This window comes from Aethalodelphis obliquidens, unplaced genomic scaffold (assembly GCF_003676395.1).
Source record: "Aethalodelphis obliquidens isolate GAN/ISIS:26980383/991018 unplaced genomic scaffold, ASM367639v1 scaffold90, whole genome shotgun sequence".
In the NCBI taxonomy this organism is placed as follows: domain Eukaryota; kingdom Metazoa; phylum Chordata; class Mammalia; order Artiodactyla; family Delphinidae; genus Aethalodelphis; species Aethalodelphis obliquidens.
Window position 1 is genome coordinate 120633 of NW_020838034.1, and position 15605 is coordinate 136237.

Here is a 15605-nt window from a genome sequence, read left to right on the forward strand (position 1 = left end):
GGCAGGGAAGACATATGGGAACATATGTTTATGTATGACTGATTCACTTTGTTATAAAGCAGAAACTAACACACCATTGTAAAGCAATTATACCCCAATAAAGATGTTAAAAAAAAAAAAAAAAACATAGTGGGACGACTTCCCTGGTGGCACAGTGGTTAAGAATCCGTCTGCCAACGCAAGGAACACGGGTTCGAGACCTGGTCCAGGAAGATCCCACATGCCACGGAGCAAATAAGCCTGTGTGCCACAACAGTAGCTGCGGAACCTGTGTACCTAGAGCTCATGCCCTGCAACAAGAGAAGCCACTGCAATGAGAAACCCGCGCACTGCTACAAACAGTAGCCCCCGCTCGCCGAAACTAGGGAAAACCTGCACATAACAACGAAGGCCCAACACAGCCAAAAATTAATTAATTAACTAATTCATTAATTGATTAATTTTAAAAAACATAGTGGGGACAGGAGCATCAAAATGGCTGTGATCAATCAGGGGAGCTCTCCTAGAAAGATGAAGAACAGGCAAGTTCAAAGGAGTTAAAATTTGGGAGACTGGGGGAGGAAAGAGAGATCAGGTATAAACAGAGCTTTTCTGCTCCTAGCAACAATGAGCCTCCCTATCCTTAAAGTTTAGTTCCCTTCATGGTAGCCTGATTTCGCCAGCATGAATTTTGAGGGACCTGGGAGGGGACAGGACAGCAAAGGAGGTATTAATCATAGCCTATTCTTCTGTTCAAGGGCTTGAGTTGAGCTGGAAGCTCTGGAGTCACACAACAATTGCGATTGGATGATGCAGTGATGAGGTCACAAGTGGGGCTCCCCCTTTCCCCCACTCTGTCTTCCTCAGAGCTGGGCAGAAGAACCAGAGGGGAAAATCCACCTTCCCGGGCACAGCCATAAATAACATCCACCTCACTCAACTACTTGTCAAGTTCAATACCAACACAAAGGGGTGAGTTGCATGTGGACAACTGGAAATGCCCCCTCTTTTACCTCTTCTTTCTGGGGGATGACCCACAGCACCCCAGGCATTGAGCAGGGTTGAAATGATGGCTATATTTGGGTGAAAGTTTCCTCTCATTTTCAGTAGCAGGATCTAGCTACACCTCATTTGAAAGAGTAATTCTTAACCATTTTGGAGTTCAATGTAATGATCTGTCTCTCCAGAGAGCCATACTGACTTTAAAACAAAATTAGATTTAAAAATTTTATTTTTATATTGTTAAAGGAAATCAAAGATGTGCCAATTAGATCCAACTTGCAAGTATTGTCAGAGACTGAAAAGTCCTGTCCATATCCAGAAGTCAAACAGTCTATAGAGGAAGACCTATCTCAGGGCAAAACTCAACAGAGGGGAAAAGGATTTACTCCCTAAAATCATAGTTTGTGGCTCCAACATTCATATTTTCAGAGAAACTAGAATTTCCCAGTTTATCACCTCTTCTCTTAACTTCTTTCCTTACCCTAATCACCCGGCGGAGGAGTTCCTAGAGTGGTCCATGGGAGCCCAGCCGTGGTAGGAATTCAACTCTTTTCCATGCTCAGTCCTCAAGTGACAAAAGCAGTTCTCAAGGTTTTGAGGGCTTAGGCAAGACATAGAATTGGAAGAAGTGTCATAGGTCCCCAAGCCCACTAACATATCCTCCCATTCCATCTCCAGAGGGATAAGGAGGTGCCCTTACAGGAGTTCTTTAAAACTGTTGTCGTGCCATGGATGCATTTAGAAGTCTGATCAAGCTTAAGGACTCTTCAGAATAATGTTTTAAAATGAATGAAATAAAATACATGGGGTTACAGAAGATACCAATTATATTGATAAATATATGGTTAAATATGGTTGGGTTGTGGGGGGCGGTCCAAGGACCCTAAGGTTAAGAGCTCCTGCTAGGGGCTATGGAATGGAGACAAGAATAAGTGAAAAGAAATCATAGCAATGGTGGAGAGATCAAGAAATGTTGTCACCAATGCACTGCAAGGACAAGAGGACAGACCTTAGATGAGAATTTATTCTAGAGCCTGAACACATCCCAGGAAAGGCTTTCTTAAGAACAAGAATGGGCAGGGCAGGAGGTGTGTGTGAGAAGGCTGTACTGGTCCTCTCCCACCTTGCAATGTGGTCTCTCACACATAACCTGTCACGTATTTCTTTGCAGGTTTCAGAAAATCAAGAAGGAATGTCGAGTGATGATAAAAACAAACCTAGTGAACCCAAGAATGAGCCCAAGCAATGTGATCCCAGGTGTGAACAAAGGTGTGAAACTAAATGCCAGTCCAGCTGTTTAAAGAAGCTGCTGCAACGGTGCTCTGAAAAGTGCCCACAGGAAAAGTGCCCAGCACCACCGAAGTGTCCCATGTCCCCCATGCCCCCCACTCTGCCCTCCACCATGCCCCAGCCCAGCTCCCTGTCCTCCCAAGCCATGTTCCAAGCCCTGTCTTCCTAAATGCCCACAGCCCTACCCACCCCCAGAGTGAGGCACCAAGGGCACTACCCAGCCCACTACATCCACCATCTCCACCATATTCACCACTATGGGGCTGAGAGCTGAAGCCATGAACTGACAAGTAAATGTGTTCCTCTGCTGTGCAGGACTTTCTTCTCCTGGTTTCTTGGTAGTTTTGGTTTGTTTCTTGTTTTCCAGCATTATACCACCAAGAAGCAACCCCCTGAATGTGAGGCTAGGACCCTGGCCCTCCACACTCAACAACCTTGGAAGATGGCCAGGTCTCTAACCCCACCTGCTGCATAGAGGGACGTGGCATCTTCTGAGAGGTGCACCCAGGGAATGTATTCCTGCTAGAGCACAGCCTGAGAGAGCGATAAACATGGCTATTGAAGTGGCTAACCCCGGGAACCCAATGAGCACAAGCGGGGAAGAGTGTGTGAGGGGAAACAGGAATGACGCTGGGGAAAGTTCCACAAAGACTCAGGGAAAGAATTCTACCCTTGGCTATTAGTCCCATTGCATAATGTTTGGGCAGAACACTCTGAAAATAGGCTTCATGGGTTTAAACTCTAGCTCTGCTCCCCCCAATTTTGTGACCTTAAGCCAGTTGGTTACCTTCCCTGAGCCCTAGTTTCCTTCTCTCTGTAAAAGGAATGAGGATACTAATAGTATTGGTGTTACCTGGTGGTTGTGTGGCTTAAGGAGTTAACAAATGCCAAGTGCCTGGTTTGCTGGGACACAGTGAGGGGAGCATGCTGTACCTGCCCAGGTGTGACACAACACACCTGAACTTGACTGCCTTGTGCTTCACTTCCTCATCAGGCTGTAAATCTCCTGAGTGCAATAATCAGGTTCTAACTCATACCAGTAAGCACAGCTAAACATTCTTCTAAAAAATAAGAAATAAAAGGGGAGTTTGTGGATTACACCAATGTCAGTTGGCTGACTTTGATCCTGGAGTATAGTTATGCAACATGTCACCATGTCACCCTTGAGAGAATTCCAGTGAAGGGGACATGGGATCTCTATTTTTGCAACTTTCTGTGAATCTATATACAATTTCCAAAGAAATAATTAAGTACAAAAAATAGAAAAGGATAAATCTGGGAGGACCTCAACTAGGAATGAACCAGAAAAGTTTTCACAGCTGATATGTTAGTGTACAAGTAGCTACAGGGAGTACACATCAAAGTGGATTAATTCACAAGTTATCAGTTCATATTGCTGGGAAGGATATTAGGATGAAGAGGGGGCATGTAGAATTGAAAAAGAACTATAAGAACAAGGACTTCAGGGTCTGAGAGCACAGATTCACTGCCACTGTTTCAATCTTTCTCATCCCCACCAGTCTCCACTCCTCTTCAGGATGGGTATCCTCACCTCTTAGACCTCTCCATGTGGTAAGGTCCTTGGCCAAGTGGACCCACATTGTTGATGGCTTGGGTACGAGGTATTCCTGTTATTTCAGGAAAGAAACCTGATTGGTTCTTTCCAAAAATGCAGGCTATCATCACAGCTCACAACATCCAAGCAGAAGTAGGTTTAGTATTCTTTGCTGTCACAAAGGTAATGAAAGAGGTCAGGTCATGTTATAAGTGGGAGTGATTCTACCAACCTGCTTCCTTACCTGCTGTTCTGTGATTTAGAACTTGAAACATCCAGAACTGCATCCTGTTCACTCATTCGCAGGTAATATTTTATGTGCTTCCTTAAGATTGGATTGTGAAAGAGACTGAAAAGGATCATAAATCTTCACGGCTGAGTTTCTTTTAATTGAAATATAATTTACTTATTCTGAAATGGACAGATCTTAAACCTCAATCAGGATACGAAAAATAACAATCACTTCAGAAGGTGCCCTTGTGCCTTGGCCAATGAATCCATACCAAAAAGCTGTGTGGCTGACAGGGTCTTGGTGCTCTGGCTGGGTGTCACGCCTGAGCCTCTGAGGTGGGAGAGTCGACTTCAGGACGTTGGTCCACCAGAGACCCCCCCGGCCCCTCATAATATCAATCGGCAAGAGCTCTCCCAGATATCTCCATCTCAACACTAAGACCCACCTCCACACAACAACCAGCAAGCTCCAGTGATGGACATGCCAGGCAAAACAACTAGCAAGATAGGAACACAGCCTCACCCATTAGCAGAGAGGCTTCCTAAAATAAGAATAAGTTCACAGACATCACAAAACACACCACCAGACGTGGCACTGCCCACCAGAAAGACAACAACCTCATCCATCTGAACAGAGGCACCAGTCCCCTCCACCAGGAAGCCTACACAACCCACTGAGCCAACCTTAGCCACTGCGGGAAAACACGAAAAACAGTAGGAATGATGAACCTGAAGCCTGCAAAAAGGAGACCCGAAACACAGTAAGTTATGCAAAATGAGAATAGAGAGAAACACACAGCACATGAAGGAGCAAGGTCAAACCCACCAGAACAAACAAATGAAGAGGAAATGGGCAGTCTACCTGAAAAAGAATTCAGAGTAATAACAGCAAAGATGATCCAAAATCTTGGAAAACGAATAGAGAAAATACAAGAAATGTTTAACAAGGACCTAGAAGAACTAAAGAGCAAAAAAACAAAGAAGAACAACACAATAAATGAAAGTAAAAATTCTCAGGAAGGAATCAATAGCAGAATACTGAGGCAGAAGAGTGGATAACTAACCTGGAAAATATAATAGTGGAAATAACTACCACAGAGCAGAATAAAGAAAAAAGAATGGAGGACATTCTTAGAGACCTCTGGGATAACATTAAACACACCAATATACGAATTATAGGGGTCCCAGAAGAAGAAGAGAAAAAGAAAGTGTCTGAAAAATATTAAACAGATTATAGTTGAAAACTTCCTCAATATGGAAAAGGAAATTGTCAATCAAGTCCAAGAAGTGCAGAGAGTCACATACTGCGTAACTCCAAGGAGAAACACACCAAGACACATATTTACCAAACTATAAAAAATTAAATACAAAGAAAAAATATTGAAAGCAGCAAGGAAAACGCAACAAATAACATACAAGGGAATCCCCATAAGATTAACAGCTGATCTTTCAGCAGAAACTCTGAAAGCCAGAAGGGAGGGGCAGGACATATTTAAAGTGATGAAAGAGAAAAACCTACAACCAAGATTACTCTACCCGGCAAAGATCTCATCCCGATTCAACAGAGAAATTAAAAGCTTTACAGACAAGCAAAGCTAAGAGAATTCATGACCACCAAACCAGGTTTACAACAAACAATAAAGAAACTTCTCTAGGCAGGCAAAACAGGAGAAAGAAAAGACCTACAATGACAAAACAATTAAGAAAATGGTATTAGGAATATACATATCAATCATTACCTTAAATGGATTAAATGCTCCAACCAGCGCAGAGAGAGGACTGGGGTTGGGGGCGTGAACACAGCCTGAAGGGGTTAGTACACCACAGCTAGCCGGGAGGGAGTCCGGGAAAAGGTCTGGAGCTGCCGAAGAGACAAGAGACTTTCTCTTCCCTCTTTGTTTCCTGGTGCGCAAGGAGAGGGGATTAAGAGCGCTGCTTAAAGGAGCTCCAGAGATGGACGCGAGCCACGGCTAAAAGCGCAGACCCAGAGACGGGCAGGGGACACTAAGGCTGCTGCTGCTGCCACCAAGAAAACTGTGTGCGTGCACAGGTCACTATCCACACCTCCCTTCCGGGGAGCTTGTGCAGCCCGCCACTGCCACGTTCCCGGGATCCAGGGACAACTTCCCCGGGAGAACGCACGGCGAGCCTCAGGCTGGTGCAACATCATGCCGGCCTCTGCCGCCCCAGGCTCGCCCTGCACTCCGTGCCCCTCCCTCCCCCCGGCCTGAGTGAGCCAGAGCCCCCGAATCAGTGGCTCCTTTAACCCCGTCCTGTCTGAGCAAAAAACACACGCCCTTCGGCGACCTACACCCAGAGGTGGGGCCAAATACAAAGCTGAGCCCCTGGGAGCTGTGAGAACAAAGAAGAGAAAGGGAAATCTCTCCCAGCAGCGTCAGAAGCAGAGGATTAAAGCTCCACAATCAACTTGATGTACCCTGCATCTGTGGAATACATGAATAGACAACGAATCATCCCAAATTGAGAAGGTGGACTTTGAGAGCAAGATTTATGATTTTTTCCCCTTTTCCTCTTTTTGTGAGTGTGTATGTATATGCTTCTGTGTGAGATTTTGTCTGTATAGCTTTGCTTCCACCATTTGTCCTAAGGTTCTATCCATCCGTTTTTTTGTTTTCTTTTGTTTTGTTTTGTTTTCTGAATAATTATTTTTTAATTTAATAACTTTATTATATTTTACTTTATTTATGATACTTTACCTTCTTTCTTTTTTCCTTCCTTCCCTCCTTCCTTCCTTCCTTCCTCCCACCGTCCTTCCCTCCCTCCCTCCCTCCCTCCCTCCTTTCTTTCTTTCTTTCCTTCTTTCCTTCTTTTCTTCTTTCTTTCTTTCTTTCTTTCTCCCTTCCTTCCTTCCTTCCTTCCTTCCTTTCTTTCTTTCCTTCTTTCTTTCTTTCTTCCCACTTCTACTAATTCTTTCTCTCTACTTTTTCTCCCTTTTATTCTGAGCCGTGTGGATGAAAGGCTCTTGGTGCTTCAGCCAGGAGTCAGTGTTGTGCCTCTGAGGTGGGAGAGCCAACTTCAGGACACTGGTCAACAAGAGACCTCCCAGCTCCATATAATATCAAATGGTGAAAAACTCCCAGAGATCTCCATCTCAAGCACCTGGCTTCACTCAACGACCAGCAAGATACAGTGCTGGACATCCTATGCCAAACAACTAGCAAGACAGGAACACAACCTCACCCATTAGCAGAGAGGTTGCCTAAAATCATAATAAGTCCACAGACACCCCAAAAAACACCACCAGACGTGGACCTGCCCACCAGAGAGACAAGATCCAGCCTCATCCACCACAACACAGGCACTAATCCCCTCCACCAGGAAGCCTACACAACCCACTGAACCAACCTTAGTCACTGGGGACAGACACCAAAAACAACGGGAACTACGAACCTGCAGACTGCAAAAATACCTAAAACACAGTAAGATAAGCAAAATGAGAAGACAGAAAAACACACAGCAGATGAAGGAGCAAGATAAAAACCCACCAGACCTAACAAATGAAGAGGAAATAGGCAGTCTACCTGAAAAAGAATTCAGAATAATGATAGTAAAGATCATCGAAAATCATGGAAATAGAAGAGACAAAATGCAAGACACATTTAACAAGGACCTAGAAAAACTAAACAGGAAACAAACAATGATGAACAACACAATAAATGAAATGAAAAATACTCTAGATGGGATCAATAGCAGAATAACTGAGGCAGAAGAACGGATAAGTGACCTGGAAGATAAAATAGTGGAAATAACTACTGCAGAGCAGAATAAAGAAAAAAGAATGAAAAGAATTGAGGACAGTCTCAGAGACCTCTGGGACAACACTAAACACACCAACATTCGAATTATAGGGGTTCCAGAAGAAGAAGAGGAAAAGAAAAGGACTGAGGAAATATTTGAAGAGATTATAGTTGAAAACTTCCCTAATATGGGAAAGGAAATAGTTAATCAAGTCCAGGAAGCACAGAGAGTCCCATACAGGATAAACTCAAGGAGAAATACACCAAGAAACATATTAATCAAACTGTCAAAAATTAATATCAAAGAAAGCATATTAAAAGCAGCAAGGAAAAAAACAACAAAAAACACACACGGGAATCCCCATAAGGTTAACAGCTGATATTTCAGCAGAAACTCTGCAAGCCAGAAGGGAGTGGCAGGACATATTAAAAGTGATGAAGGAGAAAAAACTGCAACCAAGATTACTCTAACCAGCAAGGATCTCATTCAGATTTGATAGAGAAATTAAAACATTTACAGACAAGCAAAAGCTGACAGAGTTCAGCACCACCAAACCAGCTTTTCAACAAATGCTAAAGGAACTTCTCTAGGCAAGAAACACAAGAGAAGGAAAATCCCTACAATAACAAAGCCAAAACAATTTAGGAAATAGGAATACGAACATACATATCGATAATTACCTTAAATGTAAATGGACTAAATTCTCCCACCAAAAGACACAGATTGGTTGAGGGATACAAAAACAAGACCCATATATATGCTGTCTACAAGAGACCCACTTCAGACCTAGGGACACATACAGACTGAAAGCAAGGGGATGGAAAAAGATATTCCATGCAAATGGAAATCAAAAGAAAGCTGGAGTAGCAATTCTCATATCAGACAAAATAGACTTTAAAAAAAGACTATTAGAAGAGACAAAGAAGGACACTACATAAGGATCAAGGGATCAATCCAAGAGGAAGATATAACAATTGTAAATATTTATGCCCCCAACATAAGAGCACCTAAATACATAAGGTAAATACTAACACCCATAAAAGGGGAAATTGACAGTAACACATTCATAGTAGGGGACTTTAACACCCCACTTTCACTAATGGACAGATCATCCAAAATGAAAGTAAATAAGGAAACACAAGCTTTAAATGATACACTAAACAAGATGGACTTAATTCATATGTTTAGGACACTCCATCCAAAAACAACAGAATACACATTTTTCTCAAGTGCTCATGGAACATTCTCCAGGATAGATCATATCTTGGGTCACAAATCAAGCCTTAGTAAATTTAAGAAAATTGAGATTCTATCAAGTATCTTTTCCGACCACAACGCTATGAGACTAGATATCAATTACAGGAAAAGATCTGTAAAAAATACAAACACATGGAGGCTAAACAATACATACATAATAACGAAGTGATCACTGAAGAAATAAAGAGGAAATTTAAAAATACCTAGAAACAAATGACAATGGAGACACGACGAACCTAAACCTATGGGATGCAACAAAAGCAGTTCTAAGAGGGAAGATTATAGCAATACAAGCCCACCTTAAGAAACAGGAAACATCTAGAATAAATAACCTAACCTTGTACTTAAAGCAATTAGAGAAAGAAGAACAGAAAAAACCGCCAAAGTTAGCAGAAGGAAAGAAATCATAAAGATCAGATCAGAAATAAATGAAAAAGAAATGAAGGACACGATAGCAAAGATCAATAAAACTAAAAGCTGGTTCTTTGAGAAGATAAACAAAACAGATAAACCATTAGCCAGACTCATCAAGAAAAAAAGGGAGAAGACTCAAATCAATACAATTAGAAAAGAAAAAGGAGAAGTAACAATTGACACTGCAGAAATACAAAAGATCATGAGAGATTACTACAAGCAACCCTATGCCACTAAAATGGACAACCTGGAAGAAATGGACAAATTCTTAGAAATGCACAACTTGCCAAGAATGAATCAGGAAGAAATAGAAAATATGAACAGACCAATCACAAACACTGAAATTGAAACTGTGGTTTAAAATCTTCCAACAAACAAAAGCCCAGGACCAGATGGCTTCACAGGCGAATTCTATCAAACATTTAGAGAAGAGCTAACACCTATCCTTCTCAAACTATTCCAAAATATAGCAGAGGGAGTAACACTCCCAAATTCATTCTACAAGGCCACCATCACCTTGATACCAAAACCAGACAAGGATGTCACAAAGAAAGAAAACTACAGGCCAATATCACTGATGAACATAGATGTAAAAATCCGCAACAAAATACCAGCAAACAGAATCCAACAGCACATTAAAAGGATCACCATGATCTAGTGGGGTTTATCCCAGGAATGCAAGGATTCTTCAATACCTGAAAATCAATCAATGTGAGAAACCATATTAACAAATTGAAGGAGAAAAGCCATATGATCATCTCAATAGATGCAGAAAAAGCTTTTGACAAAATTCAAAAGAAAATTGATAAATATCCCTCCAGAAAATAGGCATAGAGGGAACTTACCTCAACATAATAAACGCCATATATGACAAACCGACAGCCAACATCATTCTCAATGGTGCAAAACTGAAAGCATTTCCACTAAGTTCAGAAACAAGACAAGGTTGCCCACTCTCACCACTCTTATTCAACATAGTTTTGGAAGTTTTAGCCACAGCAATCAGAGAAGAAAAGGAAATAAAAGGAATCCCAATCGGAAAGGAAGAAGTAAAGCTGTCACTGTTTGCAGATGACATGATAGTATACATAGAGAATCCTAAAGATGCTACCAGAAAACTACTAGAGCTAATCAATGAATTTGGTAAAGTAGCAGGATACAAAATTAATGCACAGAAATCTCCGGCATTCCTATACACTAATGATGAAAAATCTGAAAGAGAAATTAAGGAAACACTCCCATTTACCATTGCAACAAAAAGAATAAAATACCTAGGAATAAACCTACCTAAGGAGAGAGAAGACCTGTATGCAGAAAACTATAAGACACTGATGAAAGAAATTAAACATGATAAAAACAGTTGGAGAGATACACAAAGTTTTGGATTGGAAGAATCAATATTGTGAAAATGAGTCTACTACCTAAAGGAATCTACAGATTCAATGCAATCCCTATCAAACTACCAATGGCATTTTTCACAGAAATAGGACAAAAAATTTCACAATTTGTATGGAAACACAAAAGACCCCGAATAGCCAAAGCAATCTTGAGAAAGAAAAACGGATCTGGAGGAATCAGGCTCCCTGTCTTCAGACTATGCTACAAAGCTACAGTAATCAAGATAGTATGGTACTGGCACAAAAACAGAAATATAGATCAATGGAACAGGATAGAAAGCCCAGAGATAAACCCACGCACATATGGTCACCTTATCTTTGATAAAGGAGGCAAGGATATACAATGGAGAAAGGACAGCCTCTTCAATAAGTGGTGCTGGGAAAACTGGACAGCTATATGTAAAAGAATGAAATTAGAACACTCCCAACAACATACATAAAAATAAACTCAAAATGGATTAAAGACTTAATATAAAGCCAGACACTATAAAACTCTTAGAGGATAACATAGGCAGAACACTCTACGACATAAATCACAGCAAGATTCTTTTTGACCCACATCCTAGAAAAATGGAAATAAAAACAAAAATAAACAAAAGGGGCCTAATGAAACTTCAAATCTTTTGAACAGCAAAGGAAACCATAAACAAGACCAAAAGACAACCCTCAGAATGGGAGAAAATATTTGCCAATGAAGCAACTGACAAAAGATTAATCTCCAAAACATACAAGCAACTCATGTAGCTCAATATCAAAAAACCAAGTAACCCAATCCAAAAATGGGCAGAAGACTTAAATAGACATTTCTCCAAAGAAAATATACCGATTGCCAACAAACACATGAAAGGATGCTCAACATCACTAATCATTTGAGAAATGTAAATCAAAACTACAATGATGTATCACTTCACACCAGTCAGAATGGCCATCATCAAAAAATCTACAAACAATAAATGCTGGAAAGGGTGAGAAAAGGAGAAAAGGGAACCCTTGCACTGTTCTTAGGAATGTGAATTGATACAGTCACTATGGAGAACAGTATGGAGGTTCCTTTAAAAACTAAACATAGAAATACCATACGACCCAGGAATCCCACTACTGGACATATACCCAGAGAAAACCATAATTCCAAAAGAGTCATGTACCACAATGTTCATTGTAGCTCTATTTACAATAGCCAGGACATGGAAGCAACCTAAGTGTCCATCCATAGATGAATGGATAAAGGAGATGTGGCACATATATAGTGAGGTGGATTGAGGTAGAGACTGTCATACAGAGTGAAGTAAGTCAGAAAGAGAAAAACAAATACTGTAAGCTAACGCATGTATATGGAATCTAAGAATAAAAATGGTTCTGAAGACCCTAGGGGCAGGACAGGAATAAAGACACAGACGTAGAGAATGGGCTTGAGGCCACAGGGAGGGCAAAGGGTAAGCTGAGACGAAGTGAGAGCATGGCATGGACATATATACTACCAAATGTAAAATAGCCAGTGGGAAGCAGCTGCATCACACAGGGAAATCAGCACAGTGCTTTGTGACCACCTAGAGGGGTGGGATTGGGAGAGTGGGAGGGAGACACAAGAGGGAGGGGATATGGGGATATATGTATACGTATAGCTGATTCACTTTGTTTTACAGCAGAAACTAACACACCATTTTAAAGCAATTATACTCCAATAAAGATGTTAAAAAATAAGAAAGAAGGCATATCTGAGATACTCCCTTTGGAATCATGGCCCATAAACACCTTTCCATCCTTCTGAGTCTGGAAAAATTGTTCAGGACAGCAGAAGGTACAATAACTACAGATAATTCAGACTGTGCCCAGGAAAAGATACCTGGGACCCCCACCAAACCAAGGTCATACAATATCCTGGTTGCAGAAGAACTTTTAGGGCACAAGAGCTAGACAAGGCCTTTTAGGGTGCAACTCCCTCATTTTTCAGTTGTGAAAACTACTAGTTGCTTTCTCTGACATGTGAGCCTTGGGGTCTCAGGGTCTCCTGGAAAGAAATGGAGCACACTACAAGGTCCTGCAGAGAGGTGCCTCCTGGTCCCAATTGAATGTATGGCATAGACAACTATGTTTAACCAAAAATTTCTGTGAATAATAATAATAAAGGAAATTTTTCAACATTCTAGTCATTTTAGGACAATGGAGTATGGGTAACCAGTGAAGTATTTTTATTTTCCAAATTTTTATTGGTAGTCTTTTATTTCTTTTGTAATGGGGAAAAAATGATATAATCATGAATACTTCCGAGACCCTCTAAGTCCTTTCATTTGCTCAATGAACAAAAATACAGAAAAGAAGGAAGAATGTCTTCCTCCACCTGAGCACGTGCATGTATAAAAGAAGGCACTCCTACTTGGGTGCCTGCCTCCAAGGGATAGGATCACAGTCCCACAGCCAAGCAGCTCCATCGCGGTGTTGGTCAGGGGCTGGTGCTCTCCCAGGGGGCTCCGAGGACTCGGCACAGACTGGGTGGAGGGCAGTTCTGAGAAGAAGAAACCATCCATTTGCCAATTTAGTTCTCTTTTCTCCTATGTAAATGAAACCAAAGATAGACATCTCTTAATGGCTACTTTCCCAGCAAAAAAAACTGGATCAAATGCAATGTGCAGGAAGACAGCTAGAATGTGATGAGTGTGCCAGCTCCCTGCAGAATGCCATAATTACTCTCAAGCCCCAGTGGCGGTCACCCACCTCCTTTTGGGATAGTTGACTGCTGCTGGGGCTTGGGAGTAACACCTGAAGGGTGGCACCATGAGAATCTGTGCAGTGCCAGGCTGATGGCTCACAGATAATGTGAGGGGCCAGGACCAAGCCTTCCACTTTTATGGGAAAGCAGTTCTCAGGGTCCATTAGGATGGCGGCAAGAGGGGACTCTTGCATCACACATTCCCAAGAACCAGGGAGCGTACAACCAGCCTTCAAAACACTTCTAAGTCCTCCCCAACAAAGCCAGCTGGGGGTGACTGGTAAGGTGAGCCACTGTTATGAAAGGGTGGGCACAGAACACAGGGATGTTTAGCTTTGAAGCTCTCAAACTGGAATGAACCTTAGAGATCATGTTCACAAATCCCCCACCACCACATAGATGGAACTGGGGAGATGGCAGGAAGTAACCAGTTACCAAAACTGGGCTATTTTCCGATCCTGCTTTCACATGACCAAATATTCCAGCCAGGGGCAGGAGCACAGGCTCTTCCTGGGAGGCTTTATTGATGATGACAAGTCATAACTGCTTCTACTTTACAGCTGTTGATGCTCAGCAAACAGATCAGTAAATAGAGAAAGTCATTTGCCAAACACAGGGATTCTAAGATACAAACTGATGGTAAAATACATACTGGGGTATTTTCAGCTGAACCCATCTTCCAGGTGCAGGAAACCTCACATGTCTCACCTCGAGAGCTCCATGTTCTCTCCCAAGCTCAGAGAAAATTCTGCTCAGACTGAGGCTTCATGGGTTTTTCCACCAGACATGCTCTCATCCTCTCTCACCTCACCACTCGGAACCTCCTCACTGGCTTCTGAAGCCTCAAGTTCCCCTTCCTCTAGCCCTTCCTCCAGCAGAAGCAAGCAAGGAAGTCTTGCCCAAACTCAAATCTAAGCATGTCACTCTCTTGCCTAAAACCCTTAAAGGCTCCTCTGTCTAAAGAACATCTAGAATGACTTAACCTGTCATGTAAAATTCCTCAGGATCTGGCCCCGCCTCTCCTCTAGGTTTATCTCACCAATCCTCTGCCTCCTTCTAGAACTTTGAAGCCCAACAACAGGTAATTGTGCATATTTCCTAGCCCACAGCAGAGAGCTGCTGGCCTTCGTTACTTTACACTTGTTTCTCCTCCATCATCCTTCCTTCTTCCCCTGAATCCTCCTCTGACAGATCCACTTCGACAAGTTGTCGTCTCTGAGGCCAACTCAGGGGTCACCTGCTCCAAGAAGCTGCCCCCACCTTCCACCCGCAGGCTGGTTAAAGGCCCCTTTCTGTGGTCTTAGAGCCTTTCTCTCCTGTGATACTTACCACGCCATGATCTGGTTATCCATTTACACTGGATTGCGAGCTTTTTGAGAACAGAGATGGCCTGGCACACACATCAGACATTCAATAATAATAAATGAGTGAGTTCTCAGTGGCTTTGGAGGCACCTTTCCAAAGAGGAGGGGATTGCTCTGGGCTGAGCCCCTGTCCTCTGTGCTCCTTACTCTCACTCAATGGAGTCATTCCCAGAATCCAGAGGTGGGGAGTGGGGAAGAGGCTGAATGTGGGTGGCCTGGGACTGAGAGAAAGGCACCTGGTCTTGGTCACTTTCCCTCAGGCACAAGATGCAGACCCTGCCAGCCCTACCCCTGGCCTCACCTGGGAAGGCAAAATGGTAAAAGGAAAAGGCTTATCATCCCACAGACATGGATTCAAAATGAGCTCTACACTCCCAGCTGTGTAGACCAGACAAGATGTTTCACCTCAGGGGAAGAAGGGGTCACAGTTTCTTCACATGAAGAATGAGAAAAAATGTCCTTCCAAAGTTTGGAGAGCAGTAACTAAGTGAAATTACATATGTAAAGCCCCCCACAGGGGAAATTGAACTTAGAAAGCCAGGATGCAAGAGCACTCAAGAACCTAGGCCAGCACCTGGAGTCATCACCCATCACCTACTGTGACAAGAGCTTCTTGCCATCTGCTGTGTGAGGCAGTGGGTCTGAGGGAG

The 15605-nt window shown here is 42.5% G+C and overlaps 1 protein-coding gene across 1 annotated transcript; it reads left to right on the forward strand.

Moving 5' to 3' along the window:
* Positions 1 to 2173: 2173 nt before the first annotated feature.
* On the forward strand, positions 2174 to 14895 carry LELP1 (late cornified envelope like proline rich 1). The gene is made up of 3 exons (XM_027095148.1): positions 2174 to 2346; positions 2378 to 2467; positions 14694 to 14895. Exons 1-3 carry the CDS (start codon positions 2174 to 2176, stop codon positions 14893 to 14895), a joined length of 465 nt encoding a protein of 154 aa, XP_026950949.1.
* The last annotated feature ends 710 nt before the right edge of the window (positions 14896 to 15605 follow it).